The sequence below is a fragment of the Bubalus bubalis genome, chromosome 1 (genome assembly GCF_019923935.1).
Source record: "Bubalus bubalis isolate 160015118507 breed Murrah chromosome 1, NDDB_SH_1, whole genome shotgun sequence".
NCBI classification, from domain to species: domain Eukaryota; kingdom Metazoa; phylum Chordata; class Mammalia; order Artiodactyla; family Bovidae; genus Bubalus; species Bubalus bubalis.
Genome location: NC_059157.1, coordinates 29,658,391 through 29,683,883, shown reverse-complemented (window position 1 = coordinate 29,683,883; position 25,493 = coordinate 29,658,391). Strand labels below are relative to the sequence as shown.

The window sequence follows — 25,493 nt, the reverse complement described above, 5'->3', positions numbered from 1 at the left end:
CAAGTATATTAGACTTCTGCTTAATGAGTCTCATGGCTCCATGTAAGTCTTATAATTAGAGAGCTTTTGTTGGCCACAGAAGTTTGAGTTGCATAATCCATAGGCTGGGTGTTCCTGGGTAAATTAATACCATCATTTTCTTTCAATACACAGTGTCAGGGATGAGAAGATGCTGTCTACTGTCAATGAAGGCATGGGAGTTAAAGCCCTGTCTAGTTCCTTTCTCTTTGCTGCTTGGTGGTGTCCAGAGGATTGGTCTCCTGCTTTTCTGAGAGGTAGGTTGAGGTCACGTGGCCCTCCGCCAGGTTCCCGGTTTCCAGCTGTCCTGGAGGCCTTCCGGTTGCTAAGCATGAAACCTTTTTCAGCTTCAATTCAGATGATGGTTTGATTTGGTCAGTTTCCCAATGTTTGGGGTTTTTTTCTTTACTCTTTTAAAAGCCAAGAAATACTTATTACATTATTTTCTAAGTTGTCCTAACATAGTTTGCTACATAAAAATGTTTCTAGAATTACATAGCACAGCTTCTTTTTCAGGAGGCTCTAAAGAGTTCATTAGCCCCATGAAATTATGTCTTAAAATTTATGTGGCTGTCCTAATGTTCATTTCTTTTTCTGGAGGAGAGCTCTATCTTTGACTTAATTCCCCAAAGATTTAGAAATAACTTCCTATAAAATTCTGGAATCATTTAAAGGAACTCACACCCCCCTGTCTGATGGTCTTCTGGTCTCGGTTCCAACAGCAGTTTACTACTTTGTGAGGCGCCTGTCCCCTTGGTAGGCTGTTTTAATTGCTAAACAGTTCTATAATGAAAGCTTTTCCATGAAAGAAAGGGCTGTCTCGAACACAGATGGTATCTGTCCCTCATGGAAAGTTCTGCTATATGTGCACTCGCTTCTCCCTAAATGGCCATCTCTGTCTTTCTATGCCATCACCCCAAATATCTAATAGCCTTCTCCACACACAGGCATAGATGCAGTCATCATCTTAGAATAGCTGGTGTCTATTTTCTCCAGTGTTGAATCCTCTGCCTTTAATTCCTCTCCTAGGATAGGCTTGTTAAAAAAAATGCAGTGTTGCATGTTTCTTCTTCCTTTTCCAAAAGTTATTTGGATGCTTTATATATTTCTCATGTGGTTTGTACCTGCTATATTGAAATTGTCATGAAAATCATGATTATCAGATGACTTACCAAGTGACTGGCCATGCTGCATGATCATGCTTGAATTGAGTGAGCCTGGTAGCGAGTAAGCAGAAGGGGAAAATGGCCTTTGATAGTAACTCATTGGACTCACAGTGCCTCCAGCGTTTCCATTCACTGTTATCTGGCTCTGAGAAAAGTGCAAAGACATCCTGTTAAAGTACACATTCCCCTATACACCTCACTCCTTTAGATGGCAATAAAGACTTCCACTCACATGACAGTAATCAGCTGTCAAGTGTTTATTTACTTTGAAACTGATGTCGAGAAGGGCATGGCACGTTCTTTTCAGTGTCTTCTCTATTTTTCTTTACTTTGAAAATCACTTTCTTTTTATGTCAGAGACCATAGGAGGTGATGAGGGAATGGAAGCTGCTGACCACTGGGCACAGCAGTCTGCCAACAGTGATGTCCAAAGATCTCATAGGAGTCAGTTACAATAAACACGAGGGTGAATCTGTTCCTATGTCATGACTTAAGTAGTCAGAACACTGTCATACTGCTCTGCGTGTGGGATTTGAAATGAATGTTCTTTGGCGAGAAGAAAGGGATTGGCTCTCAGGTTTAATCATGGATGTATACCCTTTAGTGAATCAGTGTCTCCAAGGCAAGGTGACTAACAGAAGGAGGATAATTGTTTGGATTTATATGTCCTGAGGAAATCTATTCTGGAAGAATCAAATACCTTGCAAAGTATCAGAAAGATGTGTTAAATCTCTGGCTACTTCCTGCTCTCATCTCACTTTTTGCCCTTTATAGTAATACTAATTTGTTGTTTTGATAGCTTTTTATCTGAGTATTTTCATATCCCCATTGGTGTTTCAAGATCCCTGTTGGAAATTGTGATACATATGCTTTTTAAACATTTTTTTTTTCCTGTATAACATGCAATCTGGTGCTAATAGCATAGTAGATATTCAGTAGATACATATTAAAATTGAATTGAATCAGCTCAGTTCAGAGAGGTTGAACTCACGGCTATTAAGCTTGCCTGTCTGTCTACAATGCAGCACTGGGCGCTGTGCAGATGCATGCAAATAAGATAAAACGTTAGCAAGAGCACTTAGTTAAAATACAGCTGAATATAGTACACGCACAGCACACATATGCATACAGATAAAGAACCATAATTTGTGAACTTAATCTACTTATTTTAAAACAATTAAACTTTTGTTGTACAGGCCTGAAACATAGTCAATTAATTTCACATTTCCATGATTTCTCACTTTAAAGCAGATGTTTTCAAATCATGTAGAATTAATCCAGTTTTGTTACTTTCTAGCCATGCCACATCTGTTCTAAAGTCAGTAAGCATTTCATTACAATGATTGTGCTTAACGATGAAGTACTTCTCTGAGCTGTTACAGAAATTACTCTCATAAGCAACTCTGTCTTGAGGGTCTTCTAACTTAGAGCACTGGCCATTCAAATAAGTGTGATGCACAGATCTCCCCAAATGCTTCAGAATGCTTATATACCTTTGATGAATTATTCAAGAATATTTTTGCCTCGTGGCCCAAATCCAATTTGGTTGATCTTTGTAAATATATTTTCAATATTATTGTTATAATGTGTTTGAATTAACATTAAAGGTAAGAGAACTAAAAACTATCATGTTTTGTAACTAAACTTAGGAAAGCTGCCCTTCCTTCTATATTGATGGTTTCAATAACAATGGCTATGGGTTAAAAAAAAATAAATACTGCAAATAGATTTAGTCTTTCATCATGTTAAGTCAATTAGGATTTTACTAATTGAATATTACTATTAGAACTTTAGAATATATTTTATTGTTATATGAAATGATTATTAGGAAAGCCATCTCATGGAGAAGGTATATGCAATTTAAAGTAAGTTCATATAGTGTTGGGTTTTGTATCAGTTAGCTATTGCTGCTTAACAAGCCACCTAAAACTCAGAATCTAAAACAATAAATGTTTATTATTGCACTGCAAAAAAAAAAGTAAGTTCAGTTACAATTAGCTCCACAAGGATACATGTTTCCCTTTCAGGCATACATGCAGTACATATAATTGAAACTCTGCACCATAAAATTTTGAAGCACTTCAGTCATTCATAAATCATTTATTAGGGGCTGCTTGTCAAATAGACATATGTAAATGATATAAATATGTATGGAAAATATTTATATTTAATCTAAATGGAAGACAAATTATTGCTATATAAAACAATAAATATTCATAAATTTCTCTACTGGAATGGCTTGGGAAAATGGTTCCAAAAAATTCACAGGGCTAAATTTCTGCAGTGTAGATTATTTACATTATTTACTCCTGTTGGACAAATGGGTTCAAAAGATGTAGCTGTTAATGAAGGAGCAGCAAGAATTAACATCATACAGTGAGTAATCATGTATGTGATGAATAAGGAGATGTGAACTGCTCACACAGGGCACATTCATATGAGTCTCTGAAGTAAATTATTATCTACCAGGATTTAGACTTTATAATCTAATCATCATAATATTATATGGATATCTAAATTTTTGAGAAACCTTCTTATTAAGGCAAATCACTGTACAACTCACTAGAGCAACACAGTGTGAACATAAATGACTCTAAAATGAATTAAGAGAATGTAATTGACTTTTTCAGCCCAAAATAGGCTTAAGAGGATGATTCTAGTGGAATTTTCCCTAATAGATGATACAGGATTGGTTTAGATGAAATCAACACCTATGCAAATAAAAATGCTCAGGTGCAAAATCAGACAGCAGACAAGAAACTGGTCCTTTTGGCTTTTGGAGATCTGTTTAAAAAATGATGGAGCAAAGGAAAGAGGAGTAATTCCATGCATGGCATTAGGGGTGGTTAAGGTGACGCCATCTGTCATGGCAGACTGCTGACCCAAGGCTGGGGAAGGTGTTTCAGAACGGTCAGTGGTGTCGGATTCAGCTATCTGCAGTTCATCTGGGGTGGCTGAGGAGGACTCCCTGGAGGAACAGGAGGAGTGCTCACCCCGGGATATGTGGGTTATAAAAACAGTGTGAAAAGGTTGGGGGGTATTTGCAGGTGTGAAGACCCCAAATCAGCAGGTGGTGGCAGGGTAAGTGAGGCTGGGCTGGAGCCACCGTCTTGTGAAAAAGGGTTATGAGGTACCCCAGAAAGTGTGCATGGGGCAGAGGCTTCTGGTCAGATTTGTCTGTAAAGCATTTACCTCCAACACATTGGCAGTTAAGTTCTGATTTCCAAGCTGAGTTTGAGGAAAAAATAATGAGAAGAGAGATAAATTATCCAATTAATAAAAACATCTCTTTTTGTGCAGTGTGACAGAGAAGGCAAAGCACAGATTTATTTGCAAGCACTTTAAGGAAATATATTTAGAAGGATTAGGTGCCAACCACACAGTAGAGAAAAAGCATGAAAACATGCAGAAAATGAATCCAGTGTGTTTTGGAAATAAGACCAGTTTTCACACAGCTTTCATTTGGGGTAGGAGCTTAAGAGTGCTGGCATAATGGAATTTTTTTCTCCTAAGTTTTAGTTTTTGTACTGGTGACAGCAAGTTAATACCTGGTTATCCATCGGTTGGCAGAATTAGTTTCCCTTCACCAGAAAAATCTTATAGCGGTTTTCTCCTCCTGCCTCCTTCTTGGAAAGTGTCCCCCAACTATAAATCAGTTTGCCTCGTGTTATGCTGATTTACAGATCTAGAGACTGATCAAACTAAACACAACTAAGTGGAAAGGGAATTTAGTTTCCTTTCCACTCATTGAATCTCTATTTTGATTTCACTGCTGCTGCTGCTGCTAAGTCGCTTCAGTCGTGTCCGACTCTGTGCGACCCCATGGACTGCAGCCTACCACTATAAGATGCTAAAGGGATTGAACTTTAAGGTATCCTAGCAGTGGAAATAGTGGTATCTTTGTGTGAAAATGGAAAAAGACAAAACAAAACAAAAACCAGCCATGGATGATGTTAGAGTACATCCTAGTTGGTTAGAACTACTGTTGGCTTTAAATCTTAGGTAAAGGAGAAAGAAACTGAAGACGAAAGAGAAGGTCTAATACCTCCAAGGCTATACAACCCAAGAGGCTGAACATGGTGGGAAGGGTGGTCTGTAAAAGGAAGAGAGTGGATGGCCCATTAAAGATTATTCGTCCTAACCTTCTGTTATCTGACCACATAGGTCAAATATGATGATAAATGTATTCACTCAACATGAGTAAATGAAACTCTGAACCAAAATATTTTTTCTTACTCCTCACTCTGAAACCCCCACCTCCAGAATAGAGGATTTTTGAGTGTTTGGTATGGTGTCAGTTGTAACATAGATAGCCAAAGTATTATATTAATACAAGGATGGGGAACACAGCAAACAGAACTGTATCAATGTAAAAATCTTGCCTAGTAAAGATTTAAGTGGTTCTTGGCCAGTCGTCATGTTCCTAACAGTTGATCTCATGTAGACTGATGATCTCATAAAAAGTTAAAATTAATTTTTTCCTCAGATGTTTAATTGAAGAATTAAAAAAAACCCACTATATAAAATGATCTCTTGGTCATAGATGCCTTGAAAATCTGAGAGCTATTGATCCTTCTCAGGAAAAGTGCACACATTCATAAAATTTCATGTCAATTTTAGGAGTTCATGAATACTCAAAAGCATATCTTTAACAGGTTAAGCAACTCCAACCCTGAATAAAAGTCAGATTTCTCTATTCTAATCTAGTAAGCTTGTGTTGTTGTTGTTTAAAGACACTCATTTTACCTTCTTTTCCCATTTAGGTTGTTACATAATATTAAGCAGAGTTCCCTGTATATACAGTAGGTCTCTGTTGGTTGTCCATTTTAAATACAGCAGTGTCTACGTGTCCATCTCAATTTGAAAAAGAATAGATATGTTTGTGCGTAACTGAATCGCTTTGCTATGCGCCTGAAACTAACACAACATTGTTAATCAACTATAAGCCAATATAAAATTAAACATTTATAAAGTAAAAAAAAAACACTCATTTTAAATGATACTTTTATACTTGTAGAGTTTGAAGATTTTAGAATTAACTTATAGAAACTTAAAAATAACCCAGAACTTGAAATGTTTTAGAAGGACTGCATCCTTTTTATTAGTAAATTTTTAATCATAAGTTTAGATTTTAATGCAAGTAAAACTGTAACATTATGAAACTATAATAATTACAATCTAATAGGTTAGAATTTTGCTACAAGTCTGAATGGAATTCAGTATAGAACAGTCTTGGGTTGGATAATGTCAATGAAATTCCTCATAACAATGCAGTTTCATTTAAGACATTTTCATATAATATAAATTTCTTTAGTTCTCTTTATGCTAAATAAAATTTTTTTAAATTAAATCATTCAAAAATATTTGAGTAATCTGCATAAAGCAAGTTTTTTTTTCCTTTAAAATACAAAGAAAAGTTAATGATTGTACCCTTCTTGGGACTGGCTTGCCCATTTTCTTTGGATGTGAAACCTGTCAAAAGCTGAAGAATATCATCTCTAAAACCACCATACTTATGGGGAATATGATCAGTTTGTATAGCATTGTATCTAGGAAGGGTCGTTATTCATTGTTCTTCTAGAGAGTGTCTACAGAAAACAGAGCTATCTCACTTTCTGAATTTCTCTCAAGCAGCTGATATGCTTACAATTTTCACGTGTATGTGTGTGTAGATGACAGTAAAATGCCTCTTGTTGACTCATATCACAGTTAAATTTCCAGGGATAAAACTGGAAAGTTCAACAGTCGATTGGGCACCCACACACAAACTTTGAAAACTTCTCTCTTAGACTAGCTGGAGCTTCTTTAACATAACCCTGATGCCTGCGTTAATGAAATACCCTCTTAGACACAGGGGGAGAAAGAATCGCAATACAAATGTTTCCCTGAAGAGAACGTAAGAGGAGGAAGATGAAAGTATGAAAAGGGGAGGGAAGTATTTTCTCATTCTGAACTACTCCGAAGTAGGAAAAACTAGTTTAAAACAAGAGCAGATTTTTTCCCCCTACTGAGTTGGTGGCAGATAGATGACTACAGAAAATCATCATATTTGTTTTGTGTCTCTGTCTTTTCATGACCATGTAAGGTTAAAGTGTTTGAATGTAAGTCAAAGGTCACCAATATTTTATATCAGTTTGTGAGTGTAACGCCTGATCAACTGATCTCATAACAAACTCACACAGAAGAAGTCATGAAGTATTGGTTGGCCATCCTAATAGAACACATGAGTGACTGGGGCTGGTGTTGATGGGACTGGTCCAGAAAGTATAGTCTGTATTCTCTACCTTTTCTAGCATCCCACTTTGCTGGCATTTATTCGTTATCAGCCTTCCTTCACATTCTACATCTTGACCCCATGGAGCCACAGAGGTGAGTTGTCTCCCTCTTCTATATGACACTGAGACAAAGTCCCCTCTGAGTCCCTAACATTTGTGCATCAGCAGCTGTGAAAGTAAAGCTTTGGCAAATGATCAATAACTGTATTTCATAATAGATTTGTTATATATTATATGTATCATAAAGTTTATTCTCCTGAAGCAAAGGACACAGCAGTAAAAAATGCCAGAGAAAATGTGTGAGGTGTAGATTTTGCTGTCTTTCAAAGCTTCTGACTTAGACTTGCACTTATCTGACATTGAGAACAATGCAACATTTTTAGCAACAGGGTATCTGTTCACATAGGGACAGAGGGTAACATACCTCATTTTGTGTTCTCTCTATACATAGATGTGTGGGAGGTAAATTATAACATATGCAGCTTATAAAGCAATGTGTTATATTATCAAATATGGAGAGAATGAAAATTCCTAATGGTAGGCTATAGTTTTTTTCTTACACTAATGGTCAGACTTTAATAAAAACAGAAGTATATAAATGAAACTTCTAGAGCACGAAAGTTTCCTTTTTACTCTCAATAGAGCATTTTTGTTTCTCGGGACTGCTGTTTTCTTGGGAGGATGATTCTTTATAATAGAGCATATATTTGGCTGATTTACGATATGTAGCTCATAGCTCTTGGCATTTACTGAGACTTTCTTACAAGAACATGGAATGTGGGTATTTAAAACAAAAGGTCACTACTGTGAAAGGCCATTCCATGGCAAATGAGACTTAAAGTATATCACAATAGGCAAGATGTGGAAACATGTCTAGATCCTCATCAGTGAATGAATGAATAAAGAAAACGCAGTATATACAGGCAAGGGAAAATTATTCAGCCTTAAAAAAAGGAAATCCTGTCCCATGAGATAACACAGATGATATCCAAAGGCATTATTCTAAATGATATAAACCAGTCACAGAAGGAGAAATATTGCATGGCTCCATTTTTATGAGGGATCTAAAACAGTCAAGCTCATAGAAGCAGACAGTAGAATGGTAGTTGCCAGGAACGGGGGAGACAGGGAAATGGGAGTTGCTCTTCACAGAAGGAGTTTCAGTTATGCGAGATGGTGACGTGATTACAGTCTGGAGATCTGTTGTACAAAGCCGTGCCTGTAGTCAACGATACTATATTGTATACTTTAAAATGTGTTAAGTGGGTGGATCTCAGTTCCGTATTCTTACACAATTAAAACAAGTCAGAACTGCAACGGTTTTATACCACTTTTTGACAAAGTGTTATAAAACAAACTTTAATCCACCCATTCAAAAAATGTATTGTTGAAAATAATATATTTCCTTTTCCCAATCAGATGCACAGGAAAAAGGATATTTAAAAATAACCACAGTTACTCCATATTGAGGGATTATCATGGCAGTCACTGTACCCAGCTCCTTATAGGCAGTGAAACCTCCCAGCAATAGTATGCGATGAATGCTACATCATTATCCCCATTTTATAGATGAACTAAGGTTTTTATAGATGAAGTAAGATGAGGCTCAGGGAAGGGTAATCATTCAGTGAAAGGTCTAACATTAATAACCCCTTAAGCAGCTGACTGTCCAACCTTTCTCCTCCCAATCTCTCTCAAGCTCACGAGAGAGCTTGAGAAAGCCCCCTTCCCCACTTCTAAGTCAGGACAGGTTAGCAGATCTCATCTTACACATACCGGCAGCATCAGTTGTGCAGTTAACCATCTCTTCTTAATGTACTTTCCCCACTTGGCTTTCAGGAGGCCACATTTTCTAGATTTCCTCCTCCCTTAGCAGACACTGCCTTTAGTCTTCTGAATTGGTTCCTCCTCTTGCTATCGGGATGCCCTTGGGCTCAGTCCTTGGGCCTGCTCCTCTCTTTGCAGCCACGCTCTGGTCATCTCATTCAGTCTCATGGCTGCAAAAGCATCTATAAGCCGATGGCTTATTCTCCAACCCGGGCCTTTCACCGGATCTCTAGACTCCTATATCCAGTTGCATCCTGGACCTCTTCACATGGCTGTCTAAAACCCACCTCAAACTTATCAGGTCCCAGATGGAACCTCTGATCTTTCCCCAAACCTGCTCATAGACCATGGTTATCCAGTCGCAGGGGACAGAGGGTGGCAAATTCCATCATTTCCCTGTTGCAAAGATGCAAAACTTTGAAGGCAGCCTTGCCTCTTTTCTTTCCCTCACCTCCCACGTGCAATCTGTCAGGAAGTCCTATGTACTGTATTTTCAAAATACATTCCAAATCTGATTTCTCACCACCTCCCCTGCTTCCACCCTGCTCAGAGCCACCGCCATTTCTCACTTAAGCTGTTGCCATTGCCACCTGCTTGGCTTGCCTACTCTCCGTCTTGCCCTCCTGTAGTTTGCTCTCCACGGAGCTGCCAGAATGATTCGGTTAGACTGTAAGTCAAATAGTGACAGTCGTAGCCTTAAATTCCCCCACTGACTCCCATTTTCATTGAGAGTAAAAGTTGAAATCCTTACAGTGGCTTCTTAGAACTTCTGCCATCTGGCCTGTCTTACCTCGGACTTGACTTCCTCTTACTCTGAGCATCACTTGATTTCTTTCCTTCCCACTGGCTTCCCTGATGGTCTTTGAGCAGCCCCAGCATGCTTCAGCCTGAGCGCCTTTACGCTACTAAATATTCCCTCTGCCTGAAAAGTTCTTCCCCCTTCAAAGCTGCTCTGTCTGCTGCATGAGGGCTCTTTGACTACCCTATTTAACACGGACTCTGCTGCCCTCAATCCTGGTCAGTGCTGTTTAGTTTATTGACATAATCTCCTTCTAATGTATGTGATTCTACTTATCTAAATTTTTATTAATATTTGTTCCCTCTGCCATCGACAAGACTTTAATCATCAATGGTTTCAAATGCAACTCTGTGGCTAGAATAGATGACACACACCCAATAAATATTTGTTGAATGAATAAAGTGTGTGCTAAGTTGCTTCAGTTATGTCCAGCTCTTTGTGACACCATGGACTATAGCCCGCCAGGCTCTCTGTCCATGGGATTCTCCAGGCAAGGAGACTGGAGTGGGTTGCCATGCCCTTCTCCAGGGGATCCTCCCGACCCAGGGATCAGACGGGCATCTCTTATGACTCCTGCGCTGGCAAGTGGGTTCTTTATCAGTAGCGCCACCTCGGAAGCCCTTAATGAATCAAAGTGACAGCATCTCAAATCCTGGTCCGTGGATCATGCTGATTTCCTGGGGACTGTACAGTGAAACCAACTGTCTCTGGTCAGCCTGGATGGTGACAAAACCATAGGGAAGAAAGTGTTCAAGTTAAGTTTCTAAGCATAATAAAACAATTTTAGAAAGCTGGACTATGTCAGATGAGTGAACTGAGTTGTGAATGTGGTGGTGTCTGCTCTGACTTCTACATCTGCTCCCAGGGACACGGACACAAATAAGTCTGCTCTCTGACACTAGCCCATCCCTGTCTGTGGTGTCTCAGCTTGATTTTGCTCCCTACCTCATGGGATTGTAGAAGTAGTTAATAAATGTGAGTGGTTTGGAACAGTACCTGCATATAGTGAACTCTTGGTATTTGTTAGCTGCTATTGTTGTTTTTACTGTTTTTATTATTATTTCATAGGGGCTTTCAGAAGATATTACCCTAATTCAAAGAATTGGCACTGATGAAGGAGGTATTTTAGTAGGAACACCCACTTGTCTTTTTAATCATCTAAGCTTAAGGTTTCTGCTTTATGGGTGGGTGTGTGTGGGAAGGATGTTGATGTCAATCAGATGTCTGTTGAAGACTTTCTATAAAGATAAAAAATACATTGCTTCAAGGATATGTCTTGGATGACTTTTAATAGTACAGCTACAGTGGATACCATTCTTCACATTATTTACTCAAGTGTGAGTGTTTTCTGGGCTCCCACTACTGCTGCAATTGCTAGATGTCCTTATAAATGGCTACCATTTAAGCAGAGCTTGCTGAATCCTAAGTACTGTACCTCTACTAACTTCCTACTCTTATCATAGCCATGAATTAAGGGTTAATTAATACTCTCATTTCTTTGTTCAGACTCACAGAGAAGTTAGGATGGTTGCCTTATCACATAGCCAGTGATGGCGTTTGGACTGGAATCTACAATTTAGCCTTAAAGCTTATGCTCTTCACATTACATTATTCTGTGAAAAAGCCAAGAAGAGGAACACATTTCTCTTCTAACTAGATTCATAAATGTCAGCAGAATGACACTATGGGACAATTTAACATATAAGGAAATACAGATTTACTTCTGAATAGTGTAAGTACTAAAGATTTATTAATATACTTTCTGAAATAATAAACTTAAAAACATAGAAATTTATCGAGTTTCAATGAAAATGAATTTTGAACTGCAAGAAAATAAATTCTGCTAGGATTAAGATAACTGTTTCTTTCAAAGTGAATTATAACGGACAGTTATTTTAAGAGATTTTACCCATGTAAATAAAGTAAAATCTAAGTACTCAGAAACCTGGCATGAACAATATTTCTTTAAAACTTAAAGGTACTTTTCAGTTTTAATTGTTAACCAATCATCAATGATTTCTAATAAATACCTAGAAGGAAGATGCTTATAAAACATTATTTCTGGGTAAAAGATCTGTAGATTTTTTAAATTAAAAGATCCCTAGAAATTTACTGATGAATTTGGTGGGGTTTTAAACAGGAAGATGGTTTCTTTCTCCTTTCCTGATTGCAAACTAACAAAGCATCGGGTTATATAAGAAGCCCAAACCAAAGGAGTTAGGGTCCCTACAGAACGCTGTAAGAAGAGATTGGAAGGTGTAAGGTACCACTTGGCAGTCTGAGGACTGAGAGGCCGCAGCAACTGCAGGTCTTTGTCTCTCTGGCTGAAGAGGTATCTTTGCAGTCTCTGGAGAAGGCTCAGGTGGCTGTTTGTGGCTTTCAGGATCGTGTCCCGAAAGGGGAGCTATCTGGATGGAAAGAGATGCTGTGTGTTTCTCAGGCATTGGGTTAGCGGGTGGTGAGCAAGGCCTTTTGAGCAATGATGGTATTTCAACAGATTTGGGAAACTGGGGGGGACTAAAGGTGATGCTGCTTCCTGGGTCCTGGTTATGGATTAGTTTCAATGTGGAAATTCTCCGAGTTTGAGAATCTTGGGTGTAGTCCTCTTGGAGAAATGGGGTACTCATATCAGCTTTTGGTGGGGGACCTGTGCTGGAAGGTGGTGGTAGTGGATTAGTGATTTTTTGTGTATATGACACGGTTGTGTTAGATTCTTCAGAATATACAATTGTCTGGCTAGAATCATCATTAGAATACATAGTTCCCTGGAGAGGTGTTTTGTTAGTAAAGAACTCTGTACAGGATGGAATTTGTGTGTTAGTTACTAATTGGTCTAAAATGTCACCCTTTGTATGATTGGTTATCAAGGAGCTACAAAAGCTCTCTTTTCTGGGTGGTGGAAGGGGTGCCTGGGTTACCAAAAGCATCCAGAGAAAGAAATAGTGTTGAAGGAAAAACAGAGAGAAAGTCAAAGTTAATCATTAAAGAAACCAGTGTTAACTCTACCCTTAAAGAAAGTAAAGCAATGTCACACCTTCTACTTATGCTATACATTTTGTTGGCATGAATGATCATGTCTATTTCATTCAGAATGCATTTTAATTTATTGTCAATAGTTGCCTTCTAGGGGAAAATAGTTTTATAGAGAATACATTATCAAGTTTGTCTCCATCTACTTTCTGGGAAATTAGGTTAAAAGTGAAAATATTTTCTCTTGGTATATTTTTAGACCTTGAGGTATATATACAGTATTTACTCACATTGTTTTGGTAACACGTTTCATGCCTGTGAGAGTTTTACTAATTATCTCCAACACTGAGTTTCTTTAGTTAATGTAACAAGCAGTTGCATAACTCATATTTATTCAGTAAATAATATATTGCTGGCCTCATAACTTAGAAATCCAAATCATCAACTGGCTGTTTTTTTAAGAATTAGAAAATATCCTGAAAATTATACCAGAAACTGATGTGCTTTTATCAGCTGAATCAGAAAAAAGAAAAATCAATAACCTGTTTTGAACTTAAGACTTGTCTTCCATGTTGTAAATACAAGTCAATACAAATATAAAAGCAACATATTAAGAATAAAACTTATCAAAACATGCATGTTACTAGAAAAGAGACTCTAGAGCAGTCGTTGAAAATAACACAGTGGACAGCAGTGTGCAGGATTACCTGAGTTGGTGATTTTTTTTCTTGTAGATTTGGTCGAACGCTTCTAAAACCTTTTGCTGCAAGAGAGGAACATGTAGCATCTCCATTCAGTGTCTCTTGATTTCGATCATTGAAACATCTCCAAGCTTTTATTAAGAGAAAACAAATCGGATACAAAAATATCTACATTCACTTTTAACATATTTTTAAAATAAAATTTATTTTTATTTCCGAAATTGAAATTTTCTTTTTAGACATTAAAAATGCATTACTGTGTATGCAATTTAAGTTTACCATAAGAGTAACAATGTGGCTATGAATACGTTTTTTAAAAAACTCACAACAAATGTAGTAGTTATTCAGAATAGTTTTTTAGTACCTGAGTCTGGTGACTGAGAATCACGCCCTAAAAGAAAAAGAAATGTCGAAATTAGTTCTCTGGTAAAATGAACAATTCAGTAAAGATCATTTGGCAAAAAACCACGTGCATTTTGTTTTTTGGGCAAACATTATCTCAGTTCTAAAACTCTGGGTATATAAAATATACTAATGGAAATTTGTGCATTTGTTTTTACTTCAATTAGACTAGAATTAATTAAATATGATATATAATTAAAACATATATCAAACACTGATTTTCCCCTCAGTATTAGTGCAAGAATTCAATTTTATCTTATTACTGCTTAAGGTGAATATATGAGTTTTTAAATATCCGTTTGAAGGATCAAAAGTTTGGTAAACAATGAATGGTTCTCTAACAATGAATCAAACCACCAGGTCCTTAGCTTTCAATGCCATCAATTTTTTTGTAGCTTTAATTCTTCTTTATTTATAAAGTGTAAAATACACTGCCATATTATGTGACATTTTCAAATCACTCTCTAGACTTTGAATTTTCTTCTTATTGCCATTTAAGAGTGATTTTATATTCAACAATGAAAAAGCTGTTTCAAGTATTCCACTGTCTTGCAGTAAGCATTTCAGTACTAATAAATTGCTTTTGATAATACAGCTGGAAAGCAGCCCAATGACATATTAACTCTCAGTTTTATTTGGAATTATACTTTCAAGAATCTCCTATAAATTATGCACAGTTTTAGGTACTCAGTTGGTATTGCTTGGTTCTATGATACCATGGGGCCAACTTCACCTGGAATTATAAAGCCTTAATTTTGGAAAGGATCTTAGAGGTCATTCAGCCTAATCTTCTGTCCAGGTCCTGGACATTAATGATTCAGATTTACTTTTAAGTGGGTGGTCCTTTAAGAACCCTTAGGTGTACAAATATTTCAGTTTCTTTAACATAAACCTAATTTTAGATATATAAAATGCCAAGTGCCAGTTTGCTACTTTACTAATATTATAGTTCTTTGGAGGAACTGAAAGTCATGCAGCATCCCACATGGACACTGTTCACCGTAGCTCTGTTTTTATTTCACCCCTGCCAGCAAAGCTTAGGAAAGGGAGGGCAGATGTGATTTGGAGTGGGTAATAAGAAGCATCCTAGACACATGTCAAGTAAAGAGAATAGAGCTTTTTGGTTATTTTTTTAAGAATTGGCCAGGTACATAACTTGGCAGATGCTTGGAGAAAATGGTTTTGTCTAATATCTTGAACACTCTTCATGACCATTCACTTGTGAAAAGAAAAAAAAAAAAAAAACCCAGCTAGAATTCTAGGGATCAGAGCCTTTAATTTTTAGTATTCTTTAGTGGGTGGTCATTGCTTCTTTGAAAATTTAATGAGTAAATGGGACGGATTTAATGTTCCCTGGTTGTTCTGTGAGTGAAAATAGTCTTTGAGAACTAAGAACTTTAACTGCTCTTCCCTCTCACAAGCACTCCCTGTGAGCTGCAGAAGGTAGCAAACATGTCAGAGAAGTTGTCAGGGCTTTCCTGGCTTGGTGTCGGGGACTGGACTTAATGTCCGTAGCGGTCCTTTCCACCCTTATGATTCGAACATTATGATTTTTATGTAGCTGTGTTTGCAGTACCCCCTACCTCATAGTCTCTACTCTTGGGTTTTACTTAAATTTCTTTATGATATGCTATATTCGATACTTTTCTTTAAAGTTATGTTGATTTTAATTCTTATAGCCCCTTTCTTTAAAGGGTTCAAGTGCCTTGCAAGAATTAAATGTATTAACTAAATTCAAGTTAACTAACTGAATGGCTACTGTCTTTGTCAGTACTATGATAAACCTGTCCATTTATTTTCTTCATTTACCCTCATTTAATTCTGACAAATTCTATGAGTTGGGGAAATGATTGTTTTTCTAACATTTTCTATGCTCACATACACATGAACAAACATGTACAAATATATATATATATATAAAGATAATTTTTTTCAAACCAAAATGAGATCATTACTACATCCATTGCAATGCAATTTATATTTTTTAATAAAGGTAATATATTATGGAACCACCTGGTTTTGTATTTAAATTTAGACATTGAAATCTATTTATGGATTGAAGGTGGTGGTCAGGAGTAGGAATCTCCACATGGAAGCTTGATTTTTCCTCAACAAAACTGGATAGTTTAGGGTCAAGTGGCTTCATAATCAAGGACATCCTGAATAATTAACTAATAAATGCATGTGTATAAAAGACACTAATACGCACAGTGAGAATTAGAATTATTTAAATATCCTTCATCCCTTTCCCACTTCTGTTCCAAAACCCATGAATATTATTTAAAAAATCAAAGGAAACCCCAACTAACCAAGGAAAAATGAAACTGACCAACCAACTAACCAGTCACCTAGTGATACGGGTATATTTCAGGGTCTAGAGAGACTAGGGTTGAAGTCATGAGAGATTATTTATTGTAAAAAGATGCACTTCAGTGGATGCTGAAATATCACGCTCCCAGTTACTTTCTAGAGTATATTTATACTTGCGAGTTCATGTTAATTTTAATTGGACTAAGATGTTTAAAAATATATATTAGAAAGCTCTTCGTTGATTGGATTAAAGGAAAATTTAAAGTCTCTTTCAAAGTTAATATTCTATCATTTTATTTGCAACCTTTGACAGAGAAGCAAATTAATAAAGATTCAATTTCCTGCAAATCCCACTTCTGACACTCTGTGCCTCCACCCTCAATAGTTTTTAGGTAAAAAACAAGAAAAGTACCCATGAGTTATCTTAATTAAATATTATGTTACTTTAGTTCATGCAGTACAAAAACTTAGTTGTTAAAACTTGCAGCTACTTAACACATTTTTGGCAAGTGACTATTGTTTTTAATTATGTTTTTAAAATATTTTCTACAAGATATCAGTTCCCTTTGACATTTTTTATTTTTAGAGCAAAACAGTCATAAGGGATAGGAGCTATTCTTGAGACAAGAAAAATAAGAACTTGTGGGGCATTAGAAAGGTATTTACAGCCACTTTCGTCATCCAAACAGGATAATTCTGGAAAGAGAGAAAGGTCAGAGAAAGCCATTCAAATGTGACATTCTGTGAGTTAGTGATATTATACCTGCAGCCAACAGGTTTGGAGAACTCTGAACTCTCTTCACAGATGTTAATGTAACAGACATGGCGGCACGTTTGCGAGCACACCCACCGCTATCTGGAAGCAAAAAAATGACATAGCAGAGGCCACAGCAAAGGAGAAAGCACGTGCAGTATCATGCATCTCAGTGAAATGTGACAGACATCCATGAGAGAGATGAACAGTCAGCTCTAGTAACCATGGAATACGTCTGCAAAATTTACACCCACCCCAAACTAAACCGAAACAAAACAGGGAAAACGCCAGGGTTATGTCTTAGAAATAGATGCCAATGATTTAGTAAAAAAAAAAAATCAGATTTTATATTTAATGTTTTATGGTTTTTCTTTGAGGAACACCATGTATAGAACTGAACTTTGTGTATACCATTTGAATTCAACTATTAAATTTACAAGCAGTGTAACTAGCTTTTAGAGTTATGAATATCCTGTATTTCAGGATTAAGAGCTATGGTATAACATACTTTCATATCCATCATTTTAGGTTTTACTGTATTCGAGCTATTATGATTCCTGAAGGACCTCTTGAAGTAAAAGTTGTTACCTGTTATAGGCATAATACATTTGATATGTAAGATTCATAAGGAAAAATATTCTGTGTCTTCCCATAGTTGTTATTAGTTATGGGAAATTTTGCCTAATTGAGATAAAACAATATTGATATATACAGTACTGAAACGACTATGTTTAAAAAATTAGTTTTTGTACTTTTGAACAAGAAGTATATGATTTATGCATTTACACTTAATGCAAATCACAACATGAAGCAAAAGAAGTGAAAATGCATCAGCTATTTTAATATGATTTGAGAAGCTTAGCGTAACAAGACTTCTAAAATTGGAAGGTTAATGTTCTATTTAGGAACAGATTCCAATTCCATTCCCACATTCCTTTGTAGCTGGAATGTGCAATAAATAGTTTTGCTCATTCCCCTGGAACCAAAAGAACTTAAATTTAATTCTTTTTGAAAGCTATAACAAAAAGATAAATTCTATAACCACCAATATTATAATTGTTATATTTTGCCACATGCTAGTCTTGCATATTGCTTTCCTTTATTTCTTAAGGAGTGTATCCACTTTGTTTATTGGACATGAGGGAATTGAGTGCTGAAAAGTATGATTTGAATTAATTGTTGGTAAAATCACAAGTAGTAAGGTCAGCAGACCTTTAAATTGACAGAATGATTCTCATGTCAAAATATGTTTTTAAATATATACTTAAAATAGCAATTTTGTAATGCAGATAATAATTAAAACAGAGAAATGGGACAACAAAAGAAAGTAAATAAACCAAAGACCAAATATAGAAAGACATAAATGGTAAAAACATACAACCAAATGTATCTTCAGAAGAGGCACCAACAGGATTTTAGCAAACTCTGCAAACTGAAAATAGCCATGGGGGATGAATGTTTCTGATAAAATAGAGGTAATATTATTGAATACACAATATATAGCAACTATCAATGTCACAAAGGGTTAAGTATTCCAGGGTGTTGACAGTGTGAATGGAAAGCTCTCATTTACTAGAGATTACATTTTCTCGTTCTTTTAATTCTGAACATCTGAAGAACAAGCAGAGATGCAAAGGGAAAAATTCAGAATGAAGAGACCCAAGGTCACTGGTTAAACCTTTGGTTTCCAAAACTCTGTATTAAGCACCCACCACAGTGGATTCACAAGAGTTTGGGAACATAGTTCACATTTTTGAGGAAAACACAGTGATGTGTATCAGACAGACACTGCATCTGCCACTAGCCTGAGGCAGTTCCCAGTTTCGACATCACAGATCCTGTTATCTCCCTTTAGGTGATGTCACATCTTTTGTAAATCTGGGTTTTTGGTGATGGTTATGGCGGAGCGCAAGTGCCCTGGGAAAGTCATCCGGGCCAGTAATTGAGAGAAGTGAAATACCATCTAATTCTTGAGTCTGAGAAATTTTATAGCGCCCGGTACACACAGGCATCCCAGTAACAAGTAACTGTGGTCATAGGGATTTGGATAAATGATTATTTTTTCAATTGAATATTGCACAATATGAAATGAAGTGAAGTGTTAGTCGCTCAGTTGTGTCCGATGTGCTGCAAGTCCGTGGACTGGGGCTCACCAGGCTCTTCTGTCCATGGGATTCTTCAGGCAAGAATACTGGAGCTGGTTGCCATTTCCTTCTCCAGGAGATCTTCCCAACCCAGGGATCCAACCCGGGTCTCCAACCCAGGGATCTAACCCGGGTCTCCTGCATTGCAGGCAGACTCTTTACCATCTGAGCCACCAGGGAAGCTCTAAAATAACCTCGGCAGTTTGGAGATGCCGGGGAAGTCTATGATTTTGTTCAGTTTGCTTCTGAGTTGATAGAATATGAGCACTTACTAACCTGTCTGCACCTAACTGCTTACTAAGCACAACTATCAGGTTATTTCTTTTGGCTTGAGGGCGTGTGAAAAATTACCAAGCTCTCTTGGCCCCGTCAACCAAGAAAGTGTGGGAACCTCTGGGTTAAATAATTTTTGTATTCCACGTAACTCTAAGAACTCAGTAAAATGATTGGAGAATTTTTCTTTATTAACAGTTTAATAAAGAGCTTAATTTGAAAAGTTGAGGCATTGGTGAAAGTGCTGGAATGAAGAAATCTATTATATCCTGTATCTTCTTACTTATGTGTTGATGCTTCCTGCAATTTCTTGAAGATATTCTTTTAGATCTCAAAATGAGGATGCTATCTTATATTTAGGTCATCCGAAAGAACACTAACGCTGTCCTCGCCTTCACTCATAACCTGCTCACGCTTCCAGGCAGTGGCAAGACCCTCGGGAGCTGCTTCTACTGCTGGAAAACACTCACAGGAGTAAACCATATATACAATGGAGCATTTGATGTCTTTCTCTCTCTCCTCCCCAGCAAAGATTTTCCTTCGAAAATAGTGGACCAAAAATTCTAAGAGTACAAATACAGCATGTTTTGTATATTTTATACATTATTTAGATACTTTAGTATGAGAAATGTGTCACACTTCCCTTGGTAGGTTTATTATGTATTGGGCTAAAAACAAAGACCTGCTTTGAAAGAATCTTTTTTTTTTGGAAAAACTTTAGTGACTGACAAATGAACACTGAAATAGTAATATCTCTCTTTAATGACCGATAGGTAGATAATGGAGACCTGTTTTATTTATTGGATATTTGGGAACTAATTTCTACTTTGTTTTGAGATACAGTGACAACACTTACTTCAACTTCCTACAGTGTTGAAAAACTGTGTGGGTGTGTGTGTGTGTGCATGTAGTTCTATGGTGCATGTGCTCAATCACTTCAGTCGTATCCAACTCTTTGTGACTCTATGGACTGTAGCCCTTCAGGTTCCTCTGTCCATGGGATTCTCCAGGCAAGAATACTGGAGTGGGTTGCCATGCCCTCCTCCAGGGGATCTTTCTGACTCGGGGATCACACCTTGTCTCTTATGCCTTCTGCAACGGCAGGTGGGTTCTTTACCACTAGCACCACCTGGGAAGCTCTTATAGTTCTATATATATTTTCAAAAGTGGTATGTTTTTATAGCAACACTGTAGTATTACTTTGGCATTTTAAACAAAGGGTTCCAGTCACTTCTAATTAATTTTGTATGTGTATGTTTGAATAACATATTTACATGCATATATGGATGTGTAAATTCACTCATATAATCAAAATATCTGCAAATTAACATCCCATAGAGAGCCCAGCTCACACCTTTTAATGAGAGGATGCTTTAGAGGGTTATATTCATGCTGCTAGAGCAGTAACTTAATTCAAGTACCCTGGAGAACTAAACAAATTTACAAATTTCTATTTGCCTACTTTATTATTGGGGATTGAATTCTATGAATAGGAAGGTTAATTCTTTAATGCATTGTAACGAATATGATATTAGTATAATCACATATTATACGTCTGTCATAATAAGGTTATAATAAATAGGAAAATCAGACTCCACAAAATGAAGGATATTGGGAAATTACATTCAACTTAAGTCTGCAAGAAGACATTTCAGAACAATCGGTGAATATAACTTCCTCATGTGCATGTCCCACTGGGGTGATTTTGCAGTTTCACAGTATGACTTAGACAAGCTTGTTCTATTTGCTTTCTTTAGTCTCCTTTGCCTAATAAGATTTGTCCTTTCATTTCCCATGTATAATTCTCACATCTCCAATTGTCCAAATGACTTTACTTGGTTCATTTCCAGGATTACAATTTCTGTTGATTTCTAAGCCTTCCCTGTACTTGCTGACTGTCTCCAATGTCCTCATCTTGCCTGCACACCTATGAGCTGACTGCATCCCCAGGGGCCAGCTGACTTCAAACTCTCAGAGGTCGGTTGCAGCTGGTTTCTGCTAAGGGGCAGCCGCAGAATCACCTTCAGAGCGCATGTCTCTACACTTGATCTAGGGATTAGGTATTGGTTCTCACCAGTGGTTGTTAATCCTCCCTCGAGGCATTTTGATAACAAGAGACAGCAAAAAAGCAACTGGCTTGATGCCATAAAAATATCTTCCACTATGCTTTCTCCTCTGCTCTGGAGTGATCACTTATGGGTGGGAAGTGGTATTTTCTAAATACAGTTGACAATTAGAAAATTTCAACTTGCTTTCCAGAATTATTCAATACTGACTATAATAATTTCAGAAGGAGAAGGTGAAAATGTAAGCTAAAATAATTATGGGGAAAAAATAATATGTATCTAGCAAGTATTACAAAATTTTTTTTACAATTAATCTGTATACAGTCTGGGGTTCTGAGCACCAATGTTAAGCTATTTGGAGATACTGTTCTCACATCTAAAAATATAATACTTAGGACTCTAAGTGTGTCTATGGATTAATTAAGCTGATTTCCTGTGGGGTTTTGGCACTCTATCTACTCCTGCTGTCAACATAAAATGTTTATAGAATGGAGAATTTTAAATGTTCTCTCACTAGAGCAACCTGCCTATGAATTTAGCCTATTTTAAGTGAGAGTTTTCAAATGTATGCATTGAATGATATACTACCTTTTCCTAGGGTTTATAGGAGTTAATGTCATGATATAATTATAGAAAAAAAAGAGTAAAAGACAGCAAAACAGAAAATTCTACTTTGGATAGCTGTAAGATTGAAGTACAAAAACAAAGAAATCAAATAATGACTTTGACTATCTATCTCAGAAACTTAGTATCACATTTAGGATCAGCCAAGTGCTAAACTAATGATTTAGGGCCAAGATGATTTTTAGAGAGTGAGGCTGAAGAGTTTAAAACTAACAGAGACAGCATACCTGTGTTCATTTTGACCTTGGAGGGTTTGTTATTTAAGTCTTCAGTTTTCCTGTAGAAAGAAAATGATGTATTAATTTGTTCACTAGCGTGGGGAGCAAAATATCAAGAAAGTGTTTTTCTTTGATTTTGGTGTACCTGTGAGCTAATATCACATTATCATTAGTCTCATTTAAATGAGAGTTTAATAAAGTGGGCAGAATTTATAGTTCTATTCAAGTTAAACTTCAATTATTATTGGTCTTATTATCATAAACATAAACTCATGTTTTTGTTTAATGGTGATCATTAATGGATGAAAATGGAGTAGGGTTTTCATGGTTAAAAATTAAATTGCTTTCTCAAACATTTATAGTAACAGTTTTTGTTCTCTAAGCCAGAAAGGATCACTGATGGTTAAGTGCCCTCTACCAGAATTTTAAAAAACACTCTGATACTTTGAAATCATTAACTTTACATTATTCAGTTTATTGCATTATTTATTTTATGTGAGATTATTACTTTACATTATTTAATTTATTATATTCAATTAATTATTGAGTTAATTTATTGCCAGGGAATATTTAATGTATTTAAGCAATGTACTTGTATTTTGAGCAAGTATTCAAAGGTAAGATTCATCTATTTTTACTAAAGTGCAAGAAATAAATGATGACTACTAAACCCAGTTCTGTTTCAGTATCAGATGTGGTGGTTTTCCCCATTGGAGTGCTTGCTGTATGACAGTTGAGATTAATTTATTGGAAATGGTTGGGAAAATGGTACTTGTTGTAGAAAACAAGTTTCAAAATATTTGTAGTATTTCTTGATGTGTAACATGACTTAGTTCTTTTCCTGGCATATTCTCTGTGCTCACTTTTAGAGTTTTTTATTTCTCTATACCCTGTAACCAAAGTGAAAGGATAGGCTCTTCAGGAAGCAATGCTTCTAAGAGGAAGAGCTCTCTGATAGTTGTTTAACCCTGCTCACTTTGCCTTAGCTCCTGAGTAGGGCCTATTGTCAATTAACACGAACTTCCCCTACACCACACATTCAGTTTCCATGTGCATTAGCACTCTAATATCTGATAGGTTAAAAAAAATTATCTATACCTCATGGCTCAGTAAATAATAATAAAATTAAAATGTCCAATTGGGAAGACTGGACAGCCACATCAAAAGAATCAGACTGGACTACTTTCTCACATTATGCATAACAATAGATTCAAAATGGATTAAAGACGTAAATATACAACTTGAAACCATAAAACTTCTGTAAGAAAATAGAGGCAGTACGCTCTTTGACATTGGCCTTAGTAATATTATTTTTGGATATGTCTCCTCAGGCGAGGCAAACAAAAGCAAAAATAAACAAGCATGACAACATCAAACTAAAAAGCTTTTGCACAGCAAAAGAAACTGTCAACAAAACGAAAAGACCACCTACTAAATGGAAAAAGATATTTGCAACTAATTTATCGGATAAAGGATTAATATCCAAAATATATGAAGAACTCATACAACTCAGCATCAAAAAAATCAAACAACCCATGTAAGAATGGGCAGAGGATTTGAAAAGCCTTTTCCTCCTAGAAGACATACAGATGGCCAACAGGCACATGAAAAGACACATACCATCACTAGGAGGTAGTTAAAAAACTGCTCCATGAAATCATTCCAAGATTTGGTCTGCCCAGGTCATTACAAAGTGACAATGGGACATCATTTACTTCTAAGGTCACCCAAGGAGTCTCGAAAGCATTGGGCATTACTTATTATCTCCATTGTGCCTGGAGGCCTCAATCTTCAGGAAAAGTAGAAAGAGCCAATCAATTCTTAAAATCAGCGATAAAAAAGATAACCCAGGAGACCTCCCTGGGATGGAAGGAGGCTTTACCAATAGCTCTCCTCCGCACCCGCATTGCCCCTAAGGAACAGGTTGGTCTTAGTCCTTATGAGATGCTATATGGGAGACCTTTTGTTTATGTCAATGACCTCTTCCTAGATCCAGAGGTTCAGACCCTCCAGTCTTATACCATGGCCATTGGGCAATTCCAACAGGATATACGCTTGTGGGGTATGAACCAGGACCCAAAAGATTCTAAAGAGTCACCACTATATGCTCCAGGAACTCAAGTCCTAATTAAAGTCTGGAAAGATGGGTTCCCAAAGGCTCAACTCCAGCCCACATGGAAGGGCCCCTACCCTGTAATACTTTCTACCCCCACAGCAGTCAAGGTACCAGGACATGACTCCTGGATTCACTACTCACGAGTCAAGCCGTGGAAGAAAGCAGAAGAGGACACTCAATACACCTGTGAGCCCCTGGGAGATCTCAGATACCTATTCAGAACTACCAATGAGTGTCATTCTAATGAACACACCCAAAATCTGGTTTCTGGGGATAAGATTTCTCAGGATAACTCTAAGGAGCCAACACAGCTTGACAGAGATTGTACTCCAAGACAGACAGGCGATAGATCTTCTGATCCCTGAACAAGGAGGGACTTGAGCTATCCTGGCGATGTGAATTTAAAATTGACCAATGTCCCTACTAGTGCTTGTTATGCTATATTGATGATGCCTATGATTATTCCATGTACTGTCAATTGTCTAACCTGTTTTGTCTCTGCCCAGGTCAACCAGCTACAACATGCAGTGCCAGTTCAACAAAGATATAAAACTACAGCTGACCACGGAAAATATCACACACCCTTGGACACCACTATAAGGACTCTGAGGATTGAGACTAGCAAGAGGGGGAGGCCCAATACCCCTCGCCGCCCCAGTTCAGCAGGAAGTAGCCAGAAAGACCTTGACGCCCCTATTCCCAAAGAATTGGGCCTCCCATCTCTTGAGGGGGGAATGTTAGGTAGGTAGAATAGGGAAAAGGAGTCCAAAATGGCGGTGGCTAAAAGACAAGGAAGGTCTGAGGACCAGAGTGAAGACTTCAGGCAGAAC

The 25,493-nt window shown here is 37.0% G+C and overlaps 1 protein-coding gene across 32 annotated transcripts in view; it reads right to left on the bottom strand.

The window, feature by feature from the left end:
• Nucleotides 1-25,493, bottom strand: part of SORBS2 (sorbin and SH3 domain containing 2) — a 211,340-nt gene that overhangs the window by 76,666 nt on the left and 109,181 nt on the right. For 11 of the 32 annotated variants that reach the window (XM_044938336.1, XM_044938346.1, XR_006549128.1 and 8 more), the window contains 6 exons: nt 22,557-22,606; nt 14,121-14,147; nt 13,763-13,818; nt 12,353-12,994; nt 4,377-4,412; nt 1,191-1,329 (listed from right to left, as the gene is read on the bottom strand). In XM_044938336.1, the coding sequence (XP_044794271.1) occupies nt 1,191-1,329; nt 4,377-4,412; nt 12,353-12,994; nt 13,763-13,818; nt 14,121-14,147; nt 22,557-22,566 (910 nt within the window). In that variant the 5' untranslated portion in view covers nt 22,567-22,606. Of the gene's footprint in view, nt 1-1,190; nt 1,330-4,376; nt 4,413-12,352; nt 12,995-13,762; nt 13,888-14,120; nt 14,148-17,231; nt 17,325-22,556; nt 22,607-25,493 lie in introns of those variants that run through there. The other 21 variants (XM_044938352.1, XM_025280019.2, XM_025280053.2 and 18 more) reach the window with 14 other exon arrangements.